The sequence below is a fragment of the Anabas testudineus genome, chromosome 4 (genome assembly GCF_900324465.2).
Source record: "Anabas testudineus chromosome 4, fAnaTes1.2, whole genome shotgun sequence".
NCBI classification, from domain to species: domain Eukaryota; kingdom Metazoa; phylum Chordata; class Actinopteri; order Anabantiformes; family Anabantidae; genus Anabas; species Anabas testudineus.
Window position 1 is genome coordinate 5,749,886 of NC_046613.1, and position 17,896 is coordinate 5,767,781.

Here is a 17,896-nt window from a genome sequence, read left to right on the forward strand (position 1 = left end):
AAGATGTCAGTCAAGTGCTATTAAACCAGAGCTTGCATTTATTCCACAATCTACCCACTGTCTCCAATTCAGAATGAATACAGAATACATTATTTCCATGTGTGTCAAACTGCACCTTGGAACCCTTCAGTCCTCCCAGCTGGTCTTTATCATTCAACCCCCAGACAAACACTTTGGTCCTGATTGTGGCTGCCGACTCCAACCCTGATGACTTTTTTCGAGCCAGACTGAGGAAGAAAATACACACACACACACACATCAAATGCATGGTTATTATTTCACTCCACTTATAAAAAGGTATAAAAAATTAAAAGGAAAAATCAGCTAAGTTTAAACCATAGAAATAGATCAAACACATTCAGCCATGGCGGTCATTTATAAGGGTAACAAGTATACTGAGCACAGAAATCTATTAATGTATATCATCAAACACTCCTTTAGACCTTTACTATGTAATTTTAGAATAGATAAAATACAACACCAAATACATTCCTACAAATATGAAGCATTAGATAACACAGCATTGACACATTTATTTCTATTTATTACTCTCCATACCTCCCAGTGGCAGTTTTTTCATCATCCTCTTCTTCATTGTCAGATGCCAGGAAAGGGACTGTGGCCAGGTCTTCATCCTCTGCCCTGATACGTCCGACGATGCCAAGTCCATGAATCTTGCAGTCTATACCAGAGCTGCGGCACTGTTTGATTGCAATCTCAATGTACCTGTGATACTGTAGAACACATTCATGTTATTACGATGCCAATTTAAATGAATAAACATAGCATTCATTCCAATTACTAACAACAACCAACCTCGGTGCAGTCACTAAGCAGAAGGACAGTAGTGTCTGTGGGATTGATGTTAATTGTCTTCAGCTCTATCAAGTTGTTTAAAGAGCTTCCACCTGCATATGAAGAAACACATACAAACAATATATTACAAATGCATGCTACTACTATCTAAGGACATTAAAAAACTTTTGTCCAAACTAATGGACACATAATAACTACCATAGGTGTGTTTCACTATTAATAAAAGAAAACTCACCTGACACCACCACTAGTGAGGGCATGTAGCTGCTGTCTGCTGGATCTACAATCATCTTCAGTCTGTGTACAAGAACGTCTGGAAAAAGCTCAAGACGAATCCAGTGCTGCACAGAAGAAAAAAAAAAAAATCCTGTGAGGTGGTGTGTGGCACTTACATAAAGCAAACTAATCATAAAATCTGTCATCCAGATCTCTCGTCTTTTCTACCTTTCCCTGTGAGCCAGAGGACTGCCAACACTGATCACTGCAATCAATAAGGCGTGACGCCTGGTTTACAGAGGATGAGACGTTGAGGCTCTTGACAGCACGAGACCAATCGTCAATCAGCATCCCTCGCTGGTTGCTGTGATGCTTCTTGAGCTGTTTTCCTGAGCGGCCGCAGAATGTTGGCGACTGGCCTAATTGTAGAGAAGATGAACAACAGGTTCTGTACATGCACACAGAAGAGAAACAACACTGATAATAGCTGCGGGAATGTGCGACTAACCAGGCTCATTGATCCTGCCAAAGGAATGTCTAGTGTTGTGTTTGCGGGTCTTAAAGCAGTTTTCACAGAAGTCGAAGTCGTCGCAGTTTCTGCATTTGAACCTGGGGCCGTTTATTGGGAACATCTGACAGCCGTCACACCTGCAAAAAGTACAGGGGTTACATTTGAAAAACACGCTGGGGTTCAAAGAGACTGTGAATGGCTAGAGCAAAACTATTAACACATTGATACCTCACTCCAGGGTGAACACTGGGTACCAGTTCCATCTCAGACAACAAGCCAGTCCAGTGAGACTGCTGAGGGAAGTCCACAATCACGTCCTTCCCATTGGCACTGAAAGCTAAAACGAAATATTTTGCTCTATTAGTACAGAAAACTGAGGAATCATTCAAATTAAGAAATCCATGATGAAAAATAAACAAAAAAAGGAAAGGAGATGCTGCTGAAAAGTTTACCTTTCACAACTCCCACACTCCTGTGAGTGACAGAACCCCACTTGTACTTCGGCGTAGTGACTGTGGGTTTTACCCTTACTTTATCACCAATCTTTATATGAGATGGAGAACTTTGTGGTGGGAACCCTGTAAAAGCACAGAATGAACCAATGCATGTAAGAAAAAAAAAAAAACATGCTGCTAAGTTTTTTCCCAGGACTAGTCACTAGCAGCACCATGTGACATTCAAAATACACAAGCTTACCAAGTAGCTCAATGTGGATGTAGCGGACCCAGTACGTTCCTCCTTTTTGCTGCCAGTCACACTGCACGTTCAAGTCATGAAGTCCATCCCTGTCCAGTTTAATCACTTTCCCAACATCTCCATCATACACTTCCTCGTACGTTCTGCAGCACTTTACCATCATCCCCACCTGCACAGAAGTCACTGACCATTAAGATGTCACAGTTCCTTAAAGCAGTTGTAGAAAATCCGTAAAACGCCTCATATATTACCTGAATGTTCTCTCTAACATACACAGCATAATCATCATTGCTTTGGAAATCTGATCTCTTCTTAAATGTCTGGCTTTCAGTCACCACTACACCTGGAGGCTAATATGGAACACAGGAAATACATATGAAGCTGTAATGAGTCAATAAAAGAAGAATTTACGAGGCTGAGTGGCAAGTGGCTTGGTGCATTATAAAGTAGGTTATGGCAGAAATAGAAGATAAAATAATGTACCACTTGGAATGTCGGTTCTGCCTCTTCCAGCTCCTCCAGCACCTCTTCATCAGAGTATTCATCTGACACAGTGTCAGCATCTGACAGTTCAGTGGCATGAACATCTGGATGGTCCAACAACCAGCTCACCAAAGCCTCAACACCTGGTGTATATGTTTAAATTACTGTCCAAACCTATGTCTCAAAACAGGCTCAGACACAAATAAAGCAGACACATGGGTGCCACACTGTGGTGGCAGCTACAGAGATTTTGCTAAACTAACAGGGAGAGTAGCTGAAGGCGTCACAAGCAAACATTCCAATGTAGTGATAATTTTAGGTTTATGATATCTGATCATTTACCTGGGACTCCGGAGGCACTGCCTGTAGTTCCAGACAGAGACTTCAATGCAAACTCAATGTTCTTCCGTTGGAAGCCCATCTCCATGAGCTGGACGACTATGGGTAACGGTGGGACAGGAGACGTCTTCTGTTTCTTTTGTTTAGGAGGTCTCACATGCTGTATGGTGATGGGTGTGGTGGCTTCACTGGAGCTGCTTTCCTCAAACAAAGGAGAGGAGGGGTGGGCAGATTCCACAGCCAGGTACTGACACACAGCTAGAGCAGCAGCCTACATATCCAGGGACACACAATTAGCTGAGATCAGACCAAAGAAACAAGATGAATATATGCAACTTTGCAATGCTGAACTTACTTGGCACCAGATTTCTAAAGAAAAGTCTATTTACTCACCTCCATCTCTTGCCTGTCAAAAATGGCTTTGATGGGGGAGGGCTGGGTGGCAGCAGAGAGGAGCTGCTGCAGGAGGATTAATGGAGGCAGGGGACCCTCAGGAGACAAGTCTCCCACGTCAGGAGATGAGACCACTGGCTCTTCTGCACAAAAAAAGAGATCACAGAGAAGTATGTTAAGGCAAATACAACATCAAAAGGTAGATTACAGCACAATGATGCTTCAAAGTCCAGTAAATATAAAAAATAAAATGTTTCTTACAACTCATATATCCACACACACACTCACACATATTGACCCACTGGATTTTATCATGTTGATCCCAAAGTAGCAGAGTACAGGAGAACGTCTGCAGGTCACTTTATTAAACATAATTGCTTTTTTTTTGCTACATATAGTACACAAAACAAGAGTGCATAACAAGTATTTTGTTTTAGTGTAATACACTGAGGTCTTACCACTTGGGTTGGGTCCTACATCCACGACTGCCGGCTGGGAGAGAATCTGCCTGAGTTTGTCCTGATGAGAGAGCAGGGCCCGCGCTGCCTTTAAAATATACAGCCTGAGTTGCTGGCACCGGAGCAAATGGATGTCCACCTGGTCAGCTGCAGATGTAATAGGTTCAATTAATTTCACCTAATTCAACCTTTGGCTCCAAACACTAAACACACACTTATGGTTATTATTCTAAGCACTGAACAGCTTGTATATAGCCAAGGGACTTCACCTGATGTTTGTGTGCATGATTTGTCTCACTTTCTGTACCTGTAAGACCTCGACTAAGGGACTTCTTCATGCGCTGTTTCTCCAGTTTGCTTCCAGCCAGGCTTACCAGCTGAGCCCAAACTGCCAACATCGGCTCAGTGAAGGGCAGGTTCTGCACACTGAAGGAAACTACGGGCAGCTGAGGGAAAAAAAGCATTAAATAAAGTCAATACCCTAGTGACTTTGTTATAAGTTAAACAGACCTTTTGTACTGCTGTATGTACACAAATGAGCATCTGAATAGTCTCATACCGGTTTGAGATGACTGAGCAAGCAAACCCTACAGGTCCTCATCTCATGAAACTGAACAGTGATGCGTCCTTTAGGCGTGATGCGTGTGACTGTTCCCTCTCCATACTCTTCATGAATGACCTGCCCACCTAGCCGGAGGCGCCCATCAATCCCTCCAATCACTGCCAGCACTGCCATCAGACTACCCACTCTAGGACCCTCTGAATCAGGAAAATACTCTTCCAGGAAACACTGTAATAAGAAATAAGGGGAATTTATTCTCACAATTATGAGGTTTTATAAAAGATAAGAATCAGAGCATTGTTGATAGTTTTTACACAGACACTGATTGAATCAATAGTGGTTCTTACTGCTTCAGACTGGCAGCCTGCCATAACATCTCCAATGGAACTCAATTGAGTGTTTATGTAATCATTTATTAGGCTGTTCCACTGGCTAAGAGAGTGCAGAGTACGCAGCACACAAACAATCTCCTCAGCCAGGGTGCTACTGTGAGTGGCTGTGAGAGACGCCTGAGGACGGGACTTCCTTCTTCGCAAGGAACCCTCTGTGGGGAGGAAAAAGCCATATTAATTATTAAAATAAATATAATAAAGAAAACATCAGATTTTCACTTAAAGGTTGATTCATGGTCGCACCTCTGAGAAGTGGCAGGTCTGATGAGCAGGTGCTCAGTAAACTTCCCAAGAAGCTGAACAATTTTTCAACCAAAAACTTCATGTCCTGAGAGCGCTCGGTCTTGTCCCATGAGGGCAGGACTGCCTGCAGGAGACGTAGTGCCAGGATCTGGAGACAGGGAAAGTGCAGACAACAAGGGATAATGTTTGTGAAAGCAACCTCTTATCTTTCTGCACAAATAAATGTACACTGATGTTATTTGGGCTTAATGTATGATACAGTGAGGTAATTCTTAATCTCTCTTGTTTTGGCTACAAAAATGATGAAAACATGAAATCTGCACTCTACACTCTAAAACAATTATACAAGTCTCAGCATTAACAGCATGGAAGGACTTCTACCACACGCTTGTAACACACCTGCCTCTGCAGAGTAATGGCATTGAAAGACTGGTGTCCCTCAACAATGCGGATGAGCAGGCTAATCCATGCAGAGGTGCTAAGTGTGCTGCACATCTGGGGCATGAGCGCAATGCTGCGTATGAAACCCAGCGTACACCAGCTCCTGTGCTGCTCCCGAGAGACCAGCCTGTGGGAATGACAGCCTGATAAACAGAGATGGATCAAGTTAACAGATTATACCCAATAACTTGTTGTATTAAACAAAAAGCCTATTTTCAATAAGGCAGTTTATCTACCTGACTTGTCATTAGCTCCACTTTCCACAAGCATTCTCAGTAGCCCACACAGCGTCCGTGTAGCGTCTGTCTGCAGCACCTCTGCGTAAATCCCAGCAGATAGAGACAGCGTCTTCAGCAGGTTGACTGTGCTGGTTAACATCATAGCTGTTGGGTGGCTGCTCTTCTCAATCAGCTCACCTTCTGAAACAAAGAGATTGCAAAGATGAAGGTTTGAAGTTCACTTTTGGCATGTAGTTGGGGTTTTTATCTCTGCTGAGTAAAATTTCAAAATTACCTGCATCATCCTCTGTGTCGGAGTCTTCGGTGGGGGGCTGAGCAGCTGGTGGTGGTTCTGCCAGTTTGAGATCATACTTCCCCTCTTTACCCATCCTGTAGGAGTTGGTGCTGCTTGTATCCCACTGGACCCTAATCCAGCCATCCTCTCCCAGCTCACCAATGACCCTGCCAAGACCTGGTGCTGGACCATCCTGGACAGGGAATACATAGGGTCAAATACTAAACAACAAACTTCACCCTGCTTTAGGCGGTGATTACAAAACAACAGCCTATCAGCTGTAAAATGGATTCACATGCCTGATCACCCCATTTCCAGTCGACTCCCCTCATGACCCTGGTGCCTATCTTCATCATGGCAGCCAGCTCCGGGCCGGATGCAGGGAGGGGGGCAGGGGCAGCTTCCTTTCTGGACTCCTCCAGTACTGTGGCTGAGCCTCCGTGTGCACATAAACTCAGGTCTTCTTCAGTGCTGTCTGTGCTGGGTCCTGGAAATACAAAAGCAAAACAGATATCAAACAACTCCATCCATAAATATGGACAGGTGCCTTCTGCTCCTGTTCTGGTAGATTTGTTCAATACTTAAACAGATGGTTCTCACCTACGAGCTTGAGGATACACTGTGTGAGAGCAAGGATGCCAGAATTTAGCAAGAGACTGAGGCTGTTGGACCCATGTTTCAGAGATAGCATGTGTATCATGGCCAGAAGAAAGCGGGCTTGTGGAATGGTGCCAAGGCTTGGTCCAGCTGGGTTCTCATTGGTGATTGTCTGCAAGGGAACAGGCTGCACACCTGGTTATAAGACAAGCAGAAATTAAAGAGCTGTAAAAATATATATGACATTAGCAGCAGTATTGATATTTGAAATCAAGCCCCATTTATTCAGTTACCCAGTTCTTTGAAGCGGGCACTAGCTTCAAGCAGGATGTTGCGAATGTTCTGTATGGCCCAGGAATACAACTTGCCAAAGGTCACCTCTAAAAGCATGCGGTTGAAAGGTGGGATCAGATCCACGTCCTTTAAGCAGTCAGACAGAGGTTCCCTGAGAAAGACAGAACGCTTAGCTCCATCATGGCCACAAACACATAAATGTCAACTGAACAAAAGTACCTCAGTAATCTAACAATGATACTGTACAATTTTAATGGAAATATCATAACTTTTAAACTGCTGACTTACCCAATGTTGGTCCCTTCTGGTATAACCCTTTCCCAACCACAGAGCATTGCATATTGCACAGACGGCAGCAAGAAGCTTTTGGAGGCCAACTTCAGCATGGTGTCGATGCCCTCTAATCTCACCTCGGCCCTCTCCAGCTACAACAAAGCACAGCTCATGATTGAACACAAGAAATGCTTTTCAATGCTTCTAAACTATATATAATACACTTTGCCTTTTCTCGTTTCATTTCCATTATCACCCTTCAAGTTCACCATTACCTGCTTGAGGAGACACTTCCTAATCTTCTCTACATCAAGGGGCTCTTCTTTCAGTACAAACTCCACTATGGTGGCCATAAGGCTGGACTGAGGAAAGGCACCATGAACACTGTGTTTCAGCCACCGGTACTTCTGGACATTGGCCACAGTGTTTAGAAGTGGCTGCCACTTGTCCTGCTGTGAAGGAAGAAAACAATAAGAGAATAACAGTAAGTACAATTTCTATACTGTATATTATACACATTCAGTATATCAACACAGTCAGTAGCACTGTGGTAAGGTAAATAAAAGCCTATTAAGAACTTTTTGTAACATTGGGTAAGTGTTTGTTCATTTCTTTATTCATTTTTTTCTTGTTAAACTACCTTGGATGTCTTGCTTATGGGTGATTTTCTATCAGCAGATGTGGGGTTGATATGAACGTTAACTTCCTCTTCATTGGTCCCTTCATTCTCCAGCTTCGGCTCTTCTATGTCAGCGGACTCTGACTTCTTAGGCACTAAAACACAAAATACATTTAAATTCAGAAGTTGTTCAATACAAAAAGTCACTCTGCAGTAGGTTTTGAATAACTCACCCCTTTTTTTCCTGCGGTCCCTGATGAGTTTCTGGGTGATCCTCCTCCAGCGGGGCTGAGAGCTCAGCAGCTTTAGTTTAGACACTATAGACAGGTCATTGCTTACAGCTGGACGCAGCTCATTAAATAGAAAGCGCAGACGCTCAATGACGGGGGCACAGACCTCCTTATATGAGCGACCTTGCTCCTGATGGGTCTAAAATTAGGAGCACAAAATAAAGCTGTCATTTAAAGCTATGTTCCTTCTCTGTTCTCCTTAGTATTACAAATTACCTACACAATGAAAAATTAATACAAGTCCTTGCCAACTGTTTTGAACTCATACCTTGATTAAAGAACACTTTGCCTGGTAGACCATTCGGCATACATCAATCACAGATTTAGGGAGGGACCTCTGTTTTCCTTGATCCACACCCAAGGCACACTGACTAACAAGTGAAAGAGCAATGTGACCTGTGACAGGGAGAGAGTTTGCACTAAATTGATGTACAAGTGCAAATCATTTCATATGTGATCAGTTACTTGTGAATGTAAATGTGAGGGTGGAAATTGTAGAAAAATGGAGGATTCATTGAATCTCAGAATAATGAAAAACCAATTTTAATTGTAACATGAGTCAAAATTAGCTTGTAATTCCTAATCAAACAAAGCCCAGTTGCTAGGTTACCAAGGTCTTGATGTTTGAGCAGGCAGCAGAGCAGCAGGCGGCCAACTTCCTCCACAGGGTGTTCCAGTGGGAAGGTGATGGGTGTAATAAGATGGTACTGCTTACAGCAACGCTCTATTTGGCATAGGAAATCCTATAATGTCACAAAAAAAAAACAAAGCATGACTCCATCCTTTAGCTTTCTCACCCACTGCGCAGCTCCTCTACTGAGTCATATGTGTCACACGTGTACCTTCACAGTGTGTTCCTGAGTGTTGTTGTCAGCTATGGCCTGTAAGAAAGGCTGTGCGTGGTCACTGAGGGTTATTCTTCGGGAGTAGAGTTTAGCCTTGTCTGGGGTGGTAGTACCTAAGGAGCTACAGTGGTCTTCATCCTTCTCTTCATTGTAGTTATAGTGAATCTGGCTGGTCTGCAGCCCCCCAGAAAATATAGAAGACTGGAGCCATTCTGTGTAAAAATATGGAAAATTTTAAAGCTGAATAAAATTCAGATGCATTTCTTAAAGAACATTAAACAAAATTATACATTTAAACAAGGTTCTTTAAAATCATTTAACCCACTGGCACATTCAATCTCCATCGGGGACAGGGGGGTGCTCTTGGCCAGGTAGGAGGCGTGGAGACCCAGCAGCAGCCCCAGATTCCTCTCTGTGTCAATAAGCGGTGAGGACAGACTGCTGAGGTCTGGAGTGGTGACTGTCTCTTGGTTAGGCTGTAAATGACAAATCGCAAAATCAAAGGCTAGCCTCAATGATGCAGCAAGAGACTACATTAAACTAAATGTGTATTGGAATAGCAGCTACCTCCATATACTGGCCAACACAGAAAGCCTGCATTGACTCCCTGGTGTCCTCAAACTGCAGAGCAGCTTCCAAAGCAACCACGGGGTCCTCTCCTGCAAACTGAGCTGTAAAGAGCAGATTTAACTTATACAATATGTTAAAATCGTTTGGATTTTACACACTGTAAATTATTTTTTAAGCTTACCTAAAATACTGTTTCCTGTTAGTGACTGAGACTGAGCCTGGAAGTCCTTGATGTCATAGACCTTTCCATCAATTACTGTCCAGAAACCACCATCTTTGTTGTGATTCTCCAAGTCAGCCTTGCGAATGAGGGAAACCTCCTCATTGTTTTTAGAACTCTGACCTGTAAAGAAGGATCCTGCCAAAGCAGAATAACAGCTTGTGACATTCGAAACATGACTCGGTGAATAACATTTAAGCTTCACTATATAATTTTGACTCTTCATTATAATAAATCCCCTTCAGGAACACAGGACACAGCTGGCGTCTTACCCATAATGCCTGGCCATGCCAGATCCTCATTATCATCTCTCTCATGACCTGGAGCAAGGTGGTTGAAACGGTCAAGGTGCTCTAGGAGTCCAGCAAGAAGAGGTATTGAACCAGTCTCCTGCATCAGCCCCGCATCAATGGTAAGAAGGAGGACGATGGACACCACCAACTCAGGCAGAAGGACTCCTACCAGAGCAGAGATAAAGCATCCATAACACACATGATCTACAAAATCTAACATGTTTAGAAGTTGTGCTGCACACACAACCTTTCATAAGGAGCTAACTTACCTGTTAAATCTCCTTCAATGACACGGGCCACTTCAGTAAAGTGGCGTCGGCCGGTAGAGGCAATACTCGTTGCCACTGGAAGGATATCTCCGATGTGAGTACACAGCAGGGCAATGTACTTTTTTAACAGGGAACCTACAGCTAGAAGCTCTGGATCTGCAAAAACAACAGATGAATTAAAAACTTGATAAACCTGGATGAGCAGAGAAAATACTTAGCTAGGATGAAAAGACTTACTGTATCCATTTACATTCTCTGTGCCGTTGACCCCCAGGTAGAGTTTGCTAACAAGCAGCCTTTGGAAGCGCAGCAGCAGGTCCAGAGATGCAGATCGCTCCTTGCTAACATGTTCTGCCTCTAAGTAGTTGGAGATGCGACGAGCAACATCCTTGAGCCTTGCGATGGTCTGGGATGCGATGTTCCTGTAGAAATCAAATACAATCTGCTAGAACACAGAGAAGGGATAAACAGTACAAATAATACATTTTAACTTAGGATGATTCAGGGAAACATGCGGATACCTCAACAGCTGCTGTACCAGCTGCACCAGAGGCAGGCTTTGTTTTCCTGCTGACTCGTAGATGCCTGTGTTGATGAGGTCTTTGTCCAACACTGTGCGGCAACGGTGCATAGTGGAAGCATTGGCCTCCTGCTCATCTATCTCCTTCTCTTTCTGAGCCTCCTTCTTAGCTTCAATGTCCTGTAGTAAAAACGTAAAATCTTTATCGCATGTCAAGGGTTATTTCACATGTTCAGGGATGTGGATGTAATAGATTAAGAATTAAGATTCTCTAATTCCACGGTTCGGTTTACATCTTGGTTTTGTTCTGCTGCAACTGATGACTAGTATGTTTTTTAGGAATCCACTTGTGCATCAAGTGTGTCTTCAAATCAATTCCAACTGTCATAAAGTAGCATAACAATAATGAATCATGTTAAACACTGACCTGTATCTCAGCAGTGATGGCTGCATTCAGTGCAGATTCCAACCCTCCATCAGCCATCAAGCTGCTCACCAAAAGGTCAATCATGAAACGACGTCCAGGGCTCACACTCATCTCATTTCCAGATGCTGAAAGCAAGAAAAAATAAAAGCTTGATTGCCCCATCCCATCAACTATTTAGTCCTCAATAAGTCAAATCTGTTTTTACATGTAATCTGCACTCACCAGCATTAGGCAGAAGTGAGGATAATGCTCTTGCCCTTTCCTCAGCAGTAGGCAGCAGCACAGACCAGCCACTCTGGAGGACGGCTTGTGCAGCTGCTTGCACAGTATTAAGCACCCCAGCATTGCTAGCTAGTAATACCACAGTTTGTTTCAGGTTGTTAAGCAACACGCTGCCGAGCCCCAGTCCTAGCTCCTCTGGATCCATCTGATTACTGATGGCTGCGTGGAGCTGAGGACACAGATGGACAGTTTCAGAAATACAGTCTGAAATTATTGCTGTGACAATGTTAGAAATTGCATAATCTGCATAATCTCATGCAGTAAAAACCCATCAGAGCAGGTGTAGTGATACCAAAACTAAAAGGTGTCAAACACTGACAGATTGGTGCATACCTGGAGCCTGAGCAGGTTGAGCGTGGCGACTACCATACACTCCTTCTCCTGTGGGGGAGGCCAGTCTGAGCTGCCGTCCATCCCCTCACTGACCTGCCTCAGGAGCAGGTCTAGCTGCTCAAAGGTCATGGAGCATACATCCACCACGAAGGGCACACGCTGCCCCACAGACCACTCTGAGCATGAGGACCAGGCGAAGCTCTGAGAACAAACAAACACCAAGAGTTTATTCTATTCTATTCTAAGTGTCTAGTCTAATTCTGCACAGTACATTACCTGTCCTGGGCCACAGGAGATCCCCACTATGTGTTTTGTGTTGAGCCCTGGGAGTGCTTTGGGCTGTTTCTTGTTAGAAAAGAGGGTATCAAAGTGTTGTAGTTTGTCATTGCTGCCCCAACTGTGAACTTCTCCATCATCAGTGAGGGCCAGGCAGTGTGTAGATCCCACAGCAACATCCACAACTTTCTTCCCTAATTACAAACACAAAAGACAGATCAGTTGTTGCGTTCAAAACGATTCAGTTTTTTGTTTGTTTGTTTTTGTCAACTCACCCTGTAGACTGTCGAGCAACTTTGGGTAGCGGACGTGTTCATCAGTGCCATGACCTAGACGTTGATTGTCTCCTTTTCCCCACGTGTACACATGCCCATCTTTGGTGAGGGCTACAGAAAACTGGCTGCCGCAGCAGACTTTCACTATGTCCAGGTCCTGCAGTTTCTCCACAAGTTTAGGCGTTTTGCAGCCATCACTTCCACCTCGGCCCAGTTTACCGTAGTCTCCGTCCCCCCAAGACCAAACCTGACCTGTGGAAACACAGAAAGAAGGTGAATAAAACACCACCCCTACTCACTGAGTGATACTGGTGGACTTTGACAATGCCTGTTATTTTTACCATTCTCTGTCACAGCGAGTGTCTGTGCATCACCACTTCCACATGCCACATCAACCACTTTCAGTCCCTTCAGTGCTGTCACCAGCATGGGTGTAGTCTGATCCTCGCTAGACCCTAAAGCCCAGAAGACAATTCATTTTCAGACAGAACATACATTATATTTTACACATTATTATTCAAGCCAAGATCTGCCAAACACCTATCCTGCAGGTTAAGTGCAGATGGCGCTCACCATGGCCCAGGCGACCATAGTTCCCTCTGCCCCATGTATACAGCTCTCCATCAGCTGTAATCGCAGCACTGTAAGTGCTGCCACAAGCAATGTGGACCACATGCTTTCCTGCCTGTTTCCCATTGAAGGCTGCAATCATTGTAGGCTCTTCTAAATACCTGAAAGAAAGCAGAAATGGGGATGACATCCCTTTTTAATAGTTTTAAGAATCTGGGTCTTTATTGATAATAATAAAATTATGAATATTAACTTACTAATAATCATTTATATTTCAAGAATGTTTTGGTTTTAGTAATTGTCAGGTTATGATGTTTTCATAGTTCGTAGCAGAGGACACCATCTTTGGTCTACAAGCATGAAACATTAATAGGAATGTCCTAGATTTGGGAAATATTTCGATGTATATATTCTCACCATCTGTTTGATCAATAATTTAATTTAGCTAGATCCCCAGAAATCAAATTCAGTGTCCTACATACCCACACTCCACAGCTTTACTTTTGTTTTTGAATGCCAACTGGAAAAGTTGTTAAAATTTGGAAGCACTAGATTTTTTCCATTGTCTTCATAACTATGTGACAAGACAGAAATACAAACTGGTCGACCCTGGGTGAATTCAAAAGTAAGCTAGGGTTTGCTCTAGTTGCTTACGTGGTGTCTCCATGTCCAAGGCGTCCACCATCACCACAGCCCCAAGAGAACACTTCCCCATTGGACGACAGTGCAAGGTAGTGCTGCCCATCTGGATGAGCTGCAAGCTTCACAATCTTCCTGGAGCTCAGACCATGGATTAGCATAGGAGCCTACAACAAAATAATTCAGTGCTCAAGCAACAGCAGACGCATATACAAAAGAATCGCTTTTTTTCTTATTAGGTGTCATGCATGACAAAAAAAATAACTATAAACAGAGCTGACCAGAGTTGTGCTCTTGTAATTCTGGGTGTAAACTGCACCACTGCTGGATAGGATGAGAAAGCCCTTTTCTGAACAGACTATTTGTGTGACTCCAATGCTGGACAGGGCTTTACAGTGAATGGGTCCATTAACATTGGCATAAAGCTTCCATCCTAACAGGCCCCAGGCAATCACCTCCTGCAGGTTTCCCTGGAACAAACAGAGAAGAGAAGGAGCCAAAGTCAGTGACTTGGTGATTGTTTGTCCTTTTGGCGGTAAATTTATACTTTAGCAGAAGGACACAAAATATCTTTCACATTCATTTATTAACATAGGATTCAGATGTGTATGATGATGATGATGATAACCATTTCTATTCATTTCTTTTGTTTTATCATAATTTCAACAAAATTTAAAAGATTTTAGTTTAGTTTCTAATCTAGTTAGGTACTTATTAGATCTTAAAATAAAATTTTTTTAAAAACTACAATGACATTTGTCAGGAGGAAGAATCAAAAAAGGAGTTGTTACCTTGTGCGACGTTGGGGAGTTGCAGTGTGGAGGACTGCAGGGAGAAGCTAAGCGATCCAGGTGGGCCATAATTACCACAGCTGTTTGCCGAAGGTCAATGGCCAGATCATTATCCTGTGGTAACGTTAGGTAACGCAGGAAACTCTCATTTGGACTCAGAGGGGCTGTGAGGATCTGAAAATCATAGTAATGACACATAAACTACTTACTAACTAAACATAGTTTTGAATATAGTTTGGGTATTTTAGTTTTTTCATTGACCCATCTTCACATTACATAAATATGGAAGTGAAACATTATTGATATACAGAGATGCAGCTTTCGGAGAAAGAAAAATTTTACCTCAGCTTCCTCCTCAGGAATTGGCTCTTCTTTGCTGCTGTGTATGTTCTGAAAGCGCTGCAAGAGGGGCAGTAAAGGAGCACTGGTTCCCTGGGTGGAGCGTTCGTTGTCCATCTCTCTAGTGCCACTCTCCCACAAACGGAGCAGTAGCAGAACAGCAGACAGTAGCTGACTGGAAAGACAAAAGGATAAGAGGGTCAACTGAACAATGAGGAAGAAGTGGATTTCACCTGCAGCTGGAGATCAGCGTAAGCAAATAAACAGTTTTGAAAGGTTTCAGGTTACCTGAGAGTGCCCCTCTGTACAGCCAGCTCCAGCAGGATGGCCAGGACTAGGTGCTGGTCTTGTAGAGGAATGTTGCCTTTTGTAGCAGCACTTCCATGTACATCACTTGTGGCACAGGAGATATGAATTGGAATTCACACAGATTAGAAGACTGTCCTATGCCTACTCTTCCTAAAGTATTATTTATTAATACTGTGTATTTAGCAAATGAGGAGTAAAAACAAACCTGAGGAATTTTGTGGCCCTCTCAACAACCTCCAGCCACACTGATGACACAGTCCCCTCATCAAACAGCGTGGCCTCTGGCAGAGCACGCAGGGCATCCAGAGACTCCTGGAGAAGCTCACTGCAAAGATCTGCATCATCTCCTGCAGCAAAGCACAAATGTCTTATGTTATATACATATATATATGATCTGCAGAAGTTAGTTTCTTATGGCCAGCATGACATGAAAAATGGAAGATATGTTATTTTTATTCTAAATTATATTCAACTTAAGTAATCAAACTATAACATGTAAATAATGCATTTAAGCATTACATTACAGACATTGTTTATACACACCACAATCTTGTCCAAATCAACCAGTCAATCAACATCAGTACTGAGCAAATGCAGATGGAGAGACATAGTTTGCATCACTTATTGATTCTGTGATACATGATAAATATGCATGATGCTTTTATGCATTTAGTCTTAAAGCTTAGTCTTCCTACAGTATCATCATTAGTGCTAAACATTCACGCTGAGTGGACATAATCCTATTCTTTACAAGACAAGGGAAATGAGCAAAGATCAAGTTCATTCAACGAGTGGTGAGAGAGAGACACTGTTACATTTCTGTAGTTCCTAAAGCTTATTCCAGGAATGTGGCTAGGACACAAGATGTGAGGCTTAATCGTCTCTGTGTGTGTGTGTGTGTGTGTGTGTGTGTGTGTGTGTGTGTGTGTGTGTGTGTGTGTGTGTGTGTACTGCTCATGTTACAGGAAGCCTACAGAGGAGAGGCCAGCTCTTTGTTCCCACCCAGTCCCTGTGGACAGGCAGCTCACAACCTATCCTCAGCACATGTAACAAAAACAGCATCTCTGCTTGCAAAGCTGACCATAAAGGGCTTTTCAACAAACAAAGCAACTACCAAGGTGGTTGATTATTAGATTAGATCAGATCATATGACTGATGAATACTTAGATAGAAGTTTATTTATAGTATGCTGTTTGTACAATGAAATTCAAACTTATCTTTATGGCATTTTGAGGTCACAAACAGTGGGGGCTGTATTGGACTGCATTCTAATGAAATAGATTTGTCCACTCCCCCTTTCCATACTTAAAGGAGACTAAAGTTTAAAAACACTGATCAATACAGAACAGTCCAGCTAAACAGCAGCATAAATGTTATAAACAAGTCTCCCTGCACTGCACAAACCCTACAGTCCTTCATCTAGTGGACACCCCAAGCTACAGACAGAATTGTGAAATAGGTTGTTTACTATGAGTAGCTTGTAACATGGTGCAACACATTCATAAACAGTTCTTAAGCAAAGCTTCATAACCATGACAGCAGCTATCATCACAGCTACTACTACTGGACAAAATGTTTTCACTGTCAGTATCGCGGGATATTCTTACCTGACCTCCAGGCTCGACGCAGGAAAGCAAAGGCAAAGGAGAGAGCTGCCCTGGAGCCGACTCTGGCCAAACCTTCAACACCTTTGCTGATTGGACGTGGACTGAAATAACAAAACCAGGATCAAAGGGATCAACTTAAACTGTAAATCGGAATCTAGTTTTTCCACATAAAAAATAAAAAATATGTATATGTCAATATTAGTTAGGTCTTTGTCTTAAAGACATAGAAAGAAAAGTTTTATGTGATTGCTGTTGACGTGGTCATGCACTTCACACTGTATTAAAACAGTCACAGTTCAGGCATAGTCACAACACATATCAGGGGTCACAGAGAGTCATAAATTTAAACTTCTAACAGGAACCACAGACAGCCCATGACTGGCTGTTAGATTGAAGAGTAAGGCAGAAATTCTATTGTATGCTGCTACTGATGCAATGAGGGAACAACACAAAGGTAGACCAGCTTGAAAACAGAGTATTAGACCAAAGTTTCTGGAACAGCAACTAAACACTAAAATGAATGCCAACGACGGAGAATTCAGAATTTCAGGTTTTCACAACACTAAAAGCATTTAAAACATATTTCCACATGTGTCAATTACAGAGTAATTCCAGCATATTCATTGCACTGTGGTCCTGCAGTAATAAACATCTTAGGTAAAACTCGGGTAAAATATTATATAATATAAGACCAGGGGCAGGGTCTCTCCTGGTAAGAACTGGCTGAGAGGCTGGGTACACCCAGAACAGGTCATTAGTTATCACAGGACATGCACACTCAAGTTGATACCTACAGATTTTTTAAAATGTCTGGTTTATCCAGTCTCCAGACCTTCTTGTTTGTTGAGTGACACCACTAACCACTGATCCAACATGTCAGCTTGCAATAATCTTATAATAATAATAATAATACCTCTTATTGTCAGCAGCAGGCAGTGGTGGGCTCGGTGGTGTCTTCCAGCGGACTTTGTACTTCTCCTCCATCATGCTGTGGCTCAGTGAGATGAGGTAGCGCTCCAGGATAACAAGGCGTTGGCGCAGGCGTTGAGCAGACAACGTGCTTTTGGCCATCTGTGCTGAAAGCTTCTGCTGGTCATCAACCAGGACCATCAGGCAGTCTTTTAACTCATTCTCATCTACACACATGGGCAAGGAAAACATGACAGGACTTACTTGTGACTTCTAACTACTTCTT

General features: G+C 42.9%; 1 protein-coding gene across 3 annotated transcripts in view; it reads right to left on the minus strand.

The window, feature by feature from the left end:
• herc2 (HECT and RLD domain containing E3 ubiquitin protein ligase 2) overlaps positions 1-17,896 on the minus strand; it is a 37,617-nt gene that overhangs the window by 15,836 nt on the left and 3,885 nt on the right. For 2 of the 3 annotated variants that reach the window (XM_026345932.1, XM_026345933.1), the window contains exons 5-57: positions 17,615-17,837; positions 16,702-16,802; positions 15,300-15,441; positions 15,074-15,178; positions 14,789-14,960; positions 14,447-14,620; positions 13,937-14,125; positions 13,671-13,822; positions 13,020-13,177; positions 12,788-12,901; positions 12,447-12,698; positions 12,172-12,365; positions 11,896-12,096; positions 11,503-11,731; positions 11,281-11,405; positions 10,855-11,033; positions 10,571-10,755; positions 10,334-10,489; positions 10,044-10,229; positions 9,733-9,909; positions 9,549-9,652; positions 9,307-9,457; positions 8,979-9,193; positions 8,747-8,879; positions 8,405-8,532; positions 8,080-8,275; positions 7,868-8,001; positions 7,503-7,679; positions 7,243-7,379; positions 6,954-7,105; positions 6,664-6,855; positions 6,363-6,550; positions 6,064-6,256; positions 5,787-5,969; positions 5,509-5,693; positions 5,110-5,257; positions 4,822-5,018; positions 4,472-4,702; positions 4,220-4,358; positions 3,913-4,059; positions 3,455-3,597; positions 3,065-3,332; positions 2,723-2,865; positions 2,491-2,589; positions 2,240-2,408; positions 1,996-2,121; positions 1,772-1,880; positions 1,541-1,680; positions 1,261-1,451; positions 1,052-1,157; positions 817-908; positions 559-734; positions 116-227 (exon numbers count right to left, since the gene is read on the minus strand). In XM_026345932.1, the coding sequence (XP_026201717.1) occupies positions 116-227; positions 559-734; positions 817-908; positions 1,052-1,157; positions 1,261-1,451; positions 1,541-1,680; positions 1,772-1,880; positions 1,996-2,121; positions 2,240-2,408; positions 2,491-2,589; positions 2,723-2,865; positions 3,065-3,332; positions 3,455-3,597; positions 3,913-4,059; positions 4,220-4,358; positions 4,472-4,702; positions 4,822-5,018; positions 5,110-5,257; positions 5,509-5,693; positions 5,787-5,969; positions 6,064-6,256; positions 6,363-6,550; positions 6,664-6,855; positions 6,954-7,105; positions 7,243-7,379; positions 7,503-7,679; positions 7,868-8,001; positions 8,080-8,275; positions 8,405-8,532; positions 8,747-8,879; positions 8,979-9,193; positions 9,307-9,457; positions 9,549-9,652; positions 9,733-9,909; positions 10,044-10,229; positions 10,334-10,489; positions 10,571-10,755; positions 10,855-11,033; positions 11,281-11,405; positions 11,503-11,731; positions 11,896-12,096; positions 12,172-12,365; positions 12,447-12,698; positions 12,788-12,901; positions 13,020-13,177; positions 13,671-13,822; positions 13,937-14,125; positions 14,447-14,620; positions 14,789-14,960; positions 15,074-15,178; positions 15,300-15,441; positions 16,702-16,802; positions 17,615-17,837 (8,618 nt within the window). The remainder of the gene's footprint in view (positions 1-115; positions 228-558; positions 735-816; positions 909-1,051; positions 1,158-1,260; positions 1,452-1,540; positions 1,681-1,771; positions 1,881-1,995; positions 2,122-2,239; positions 2,409-2,490; positions 2,590-2,722; positions 2,866-3,064; positions 3,333-3,454; positions 3,598-3,912; positions 4,060-4,219; positions 4,359-4,471; positions 4,703-4,821; positions 5,019-5,109; positions 5,258-5,508; positions 5,694-5,786; positions 5,970-6,063; positions 6,257-6,362; positions 6,551-6,663; positions 6,856-6,953; positions 7,106-7,242; positions 7,380-7,502; positions 7,680-7,867; positions 8,002-8,079; positions 8,276-8,404; positions 8,533-8,746; positions 8,880-8,978; positions 9,194-9,306; positions 9,458-9,548; positions 9,653-9,732; positions 9,910-10,043; positions 10,230-10,333; positions 10,490-10,570; positions 10,756-10,854; positions 11,034-11,280; positions 11,406-11,502; positions 11,732-11,895; positions 12,097-12,171; positions 12,366-12,446; positions 12,699-12,787; positions 12,902-13,019; positions 13,178-13,670; positions 13,823-13,936; positions 14,126-14,446; positions 14,621-14,788; positions 14,961-15,073; positions 15,179-15,299; positions 15,442-16,701; positions 16,803-17,614; positions 17,838-17,896) is intronic. The other variant, XM_026345934.1, reaches the window with a different exon arrangement.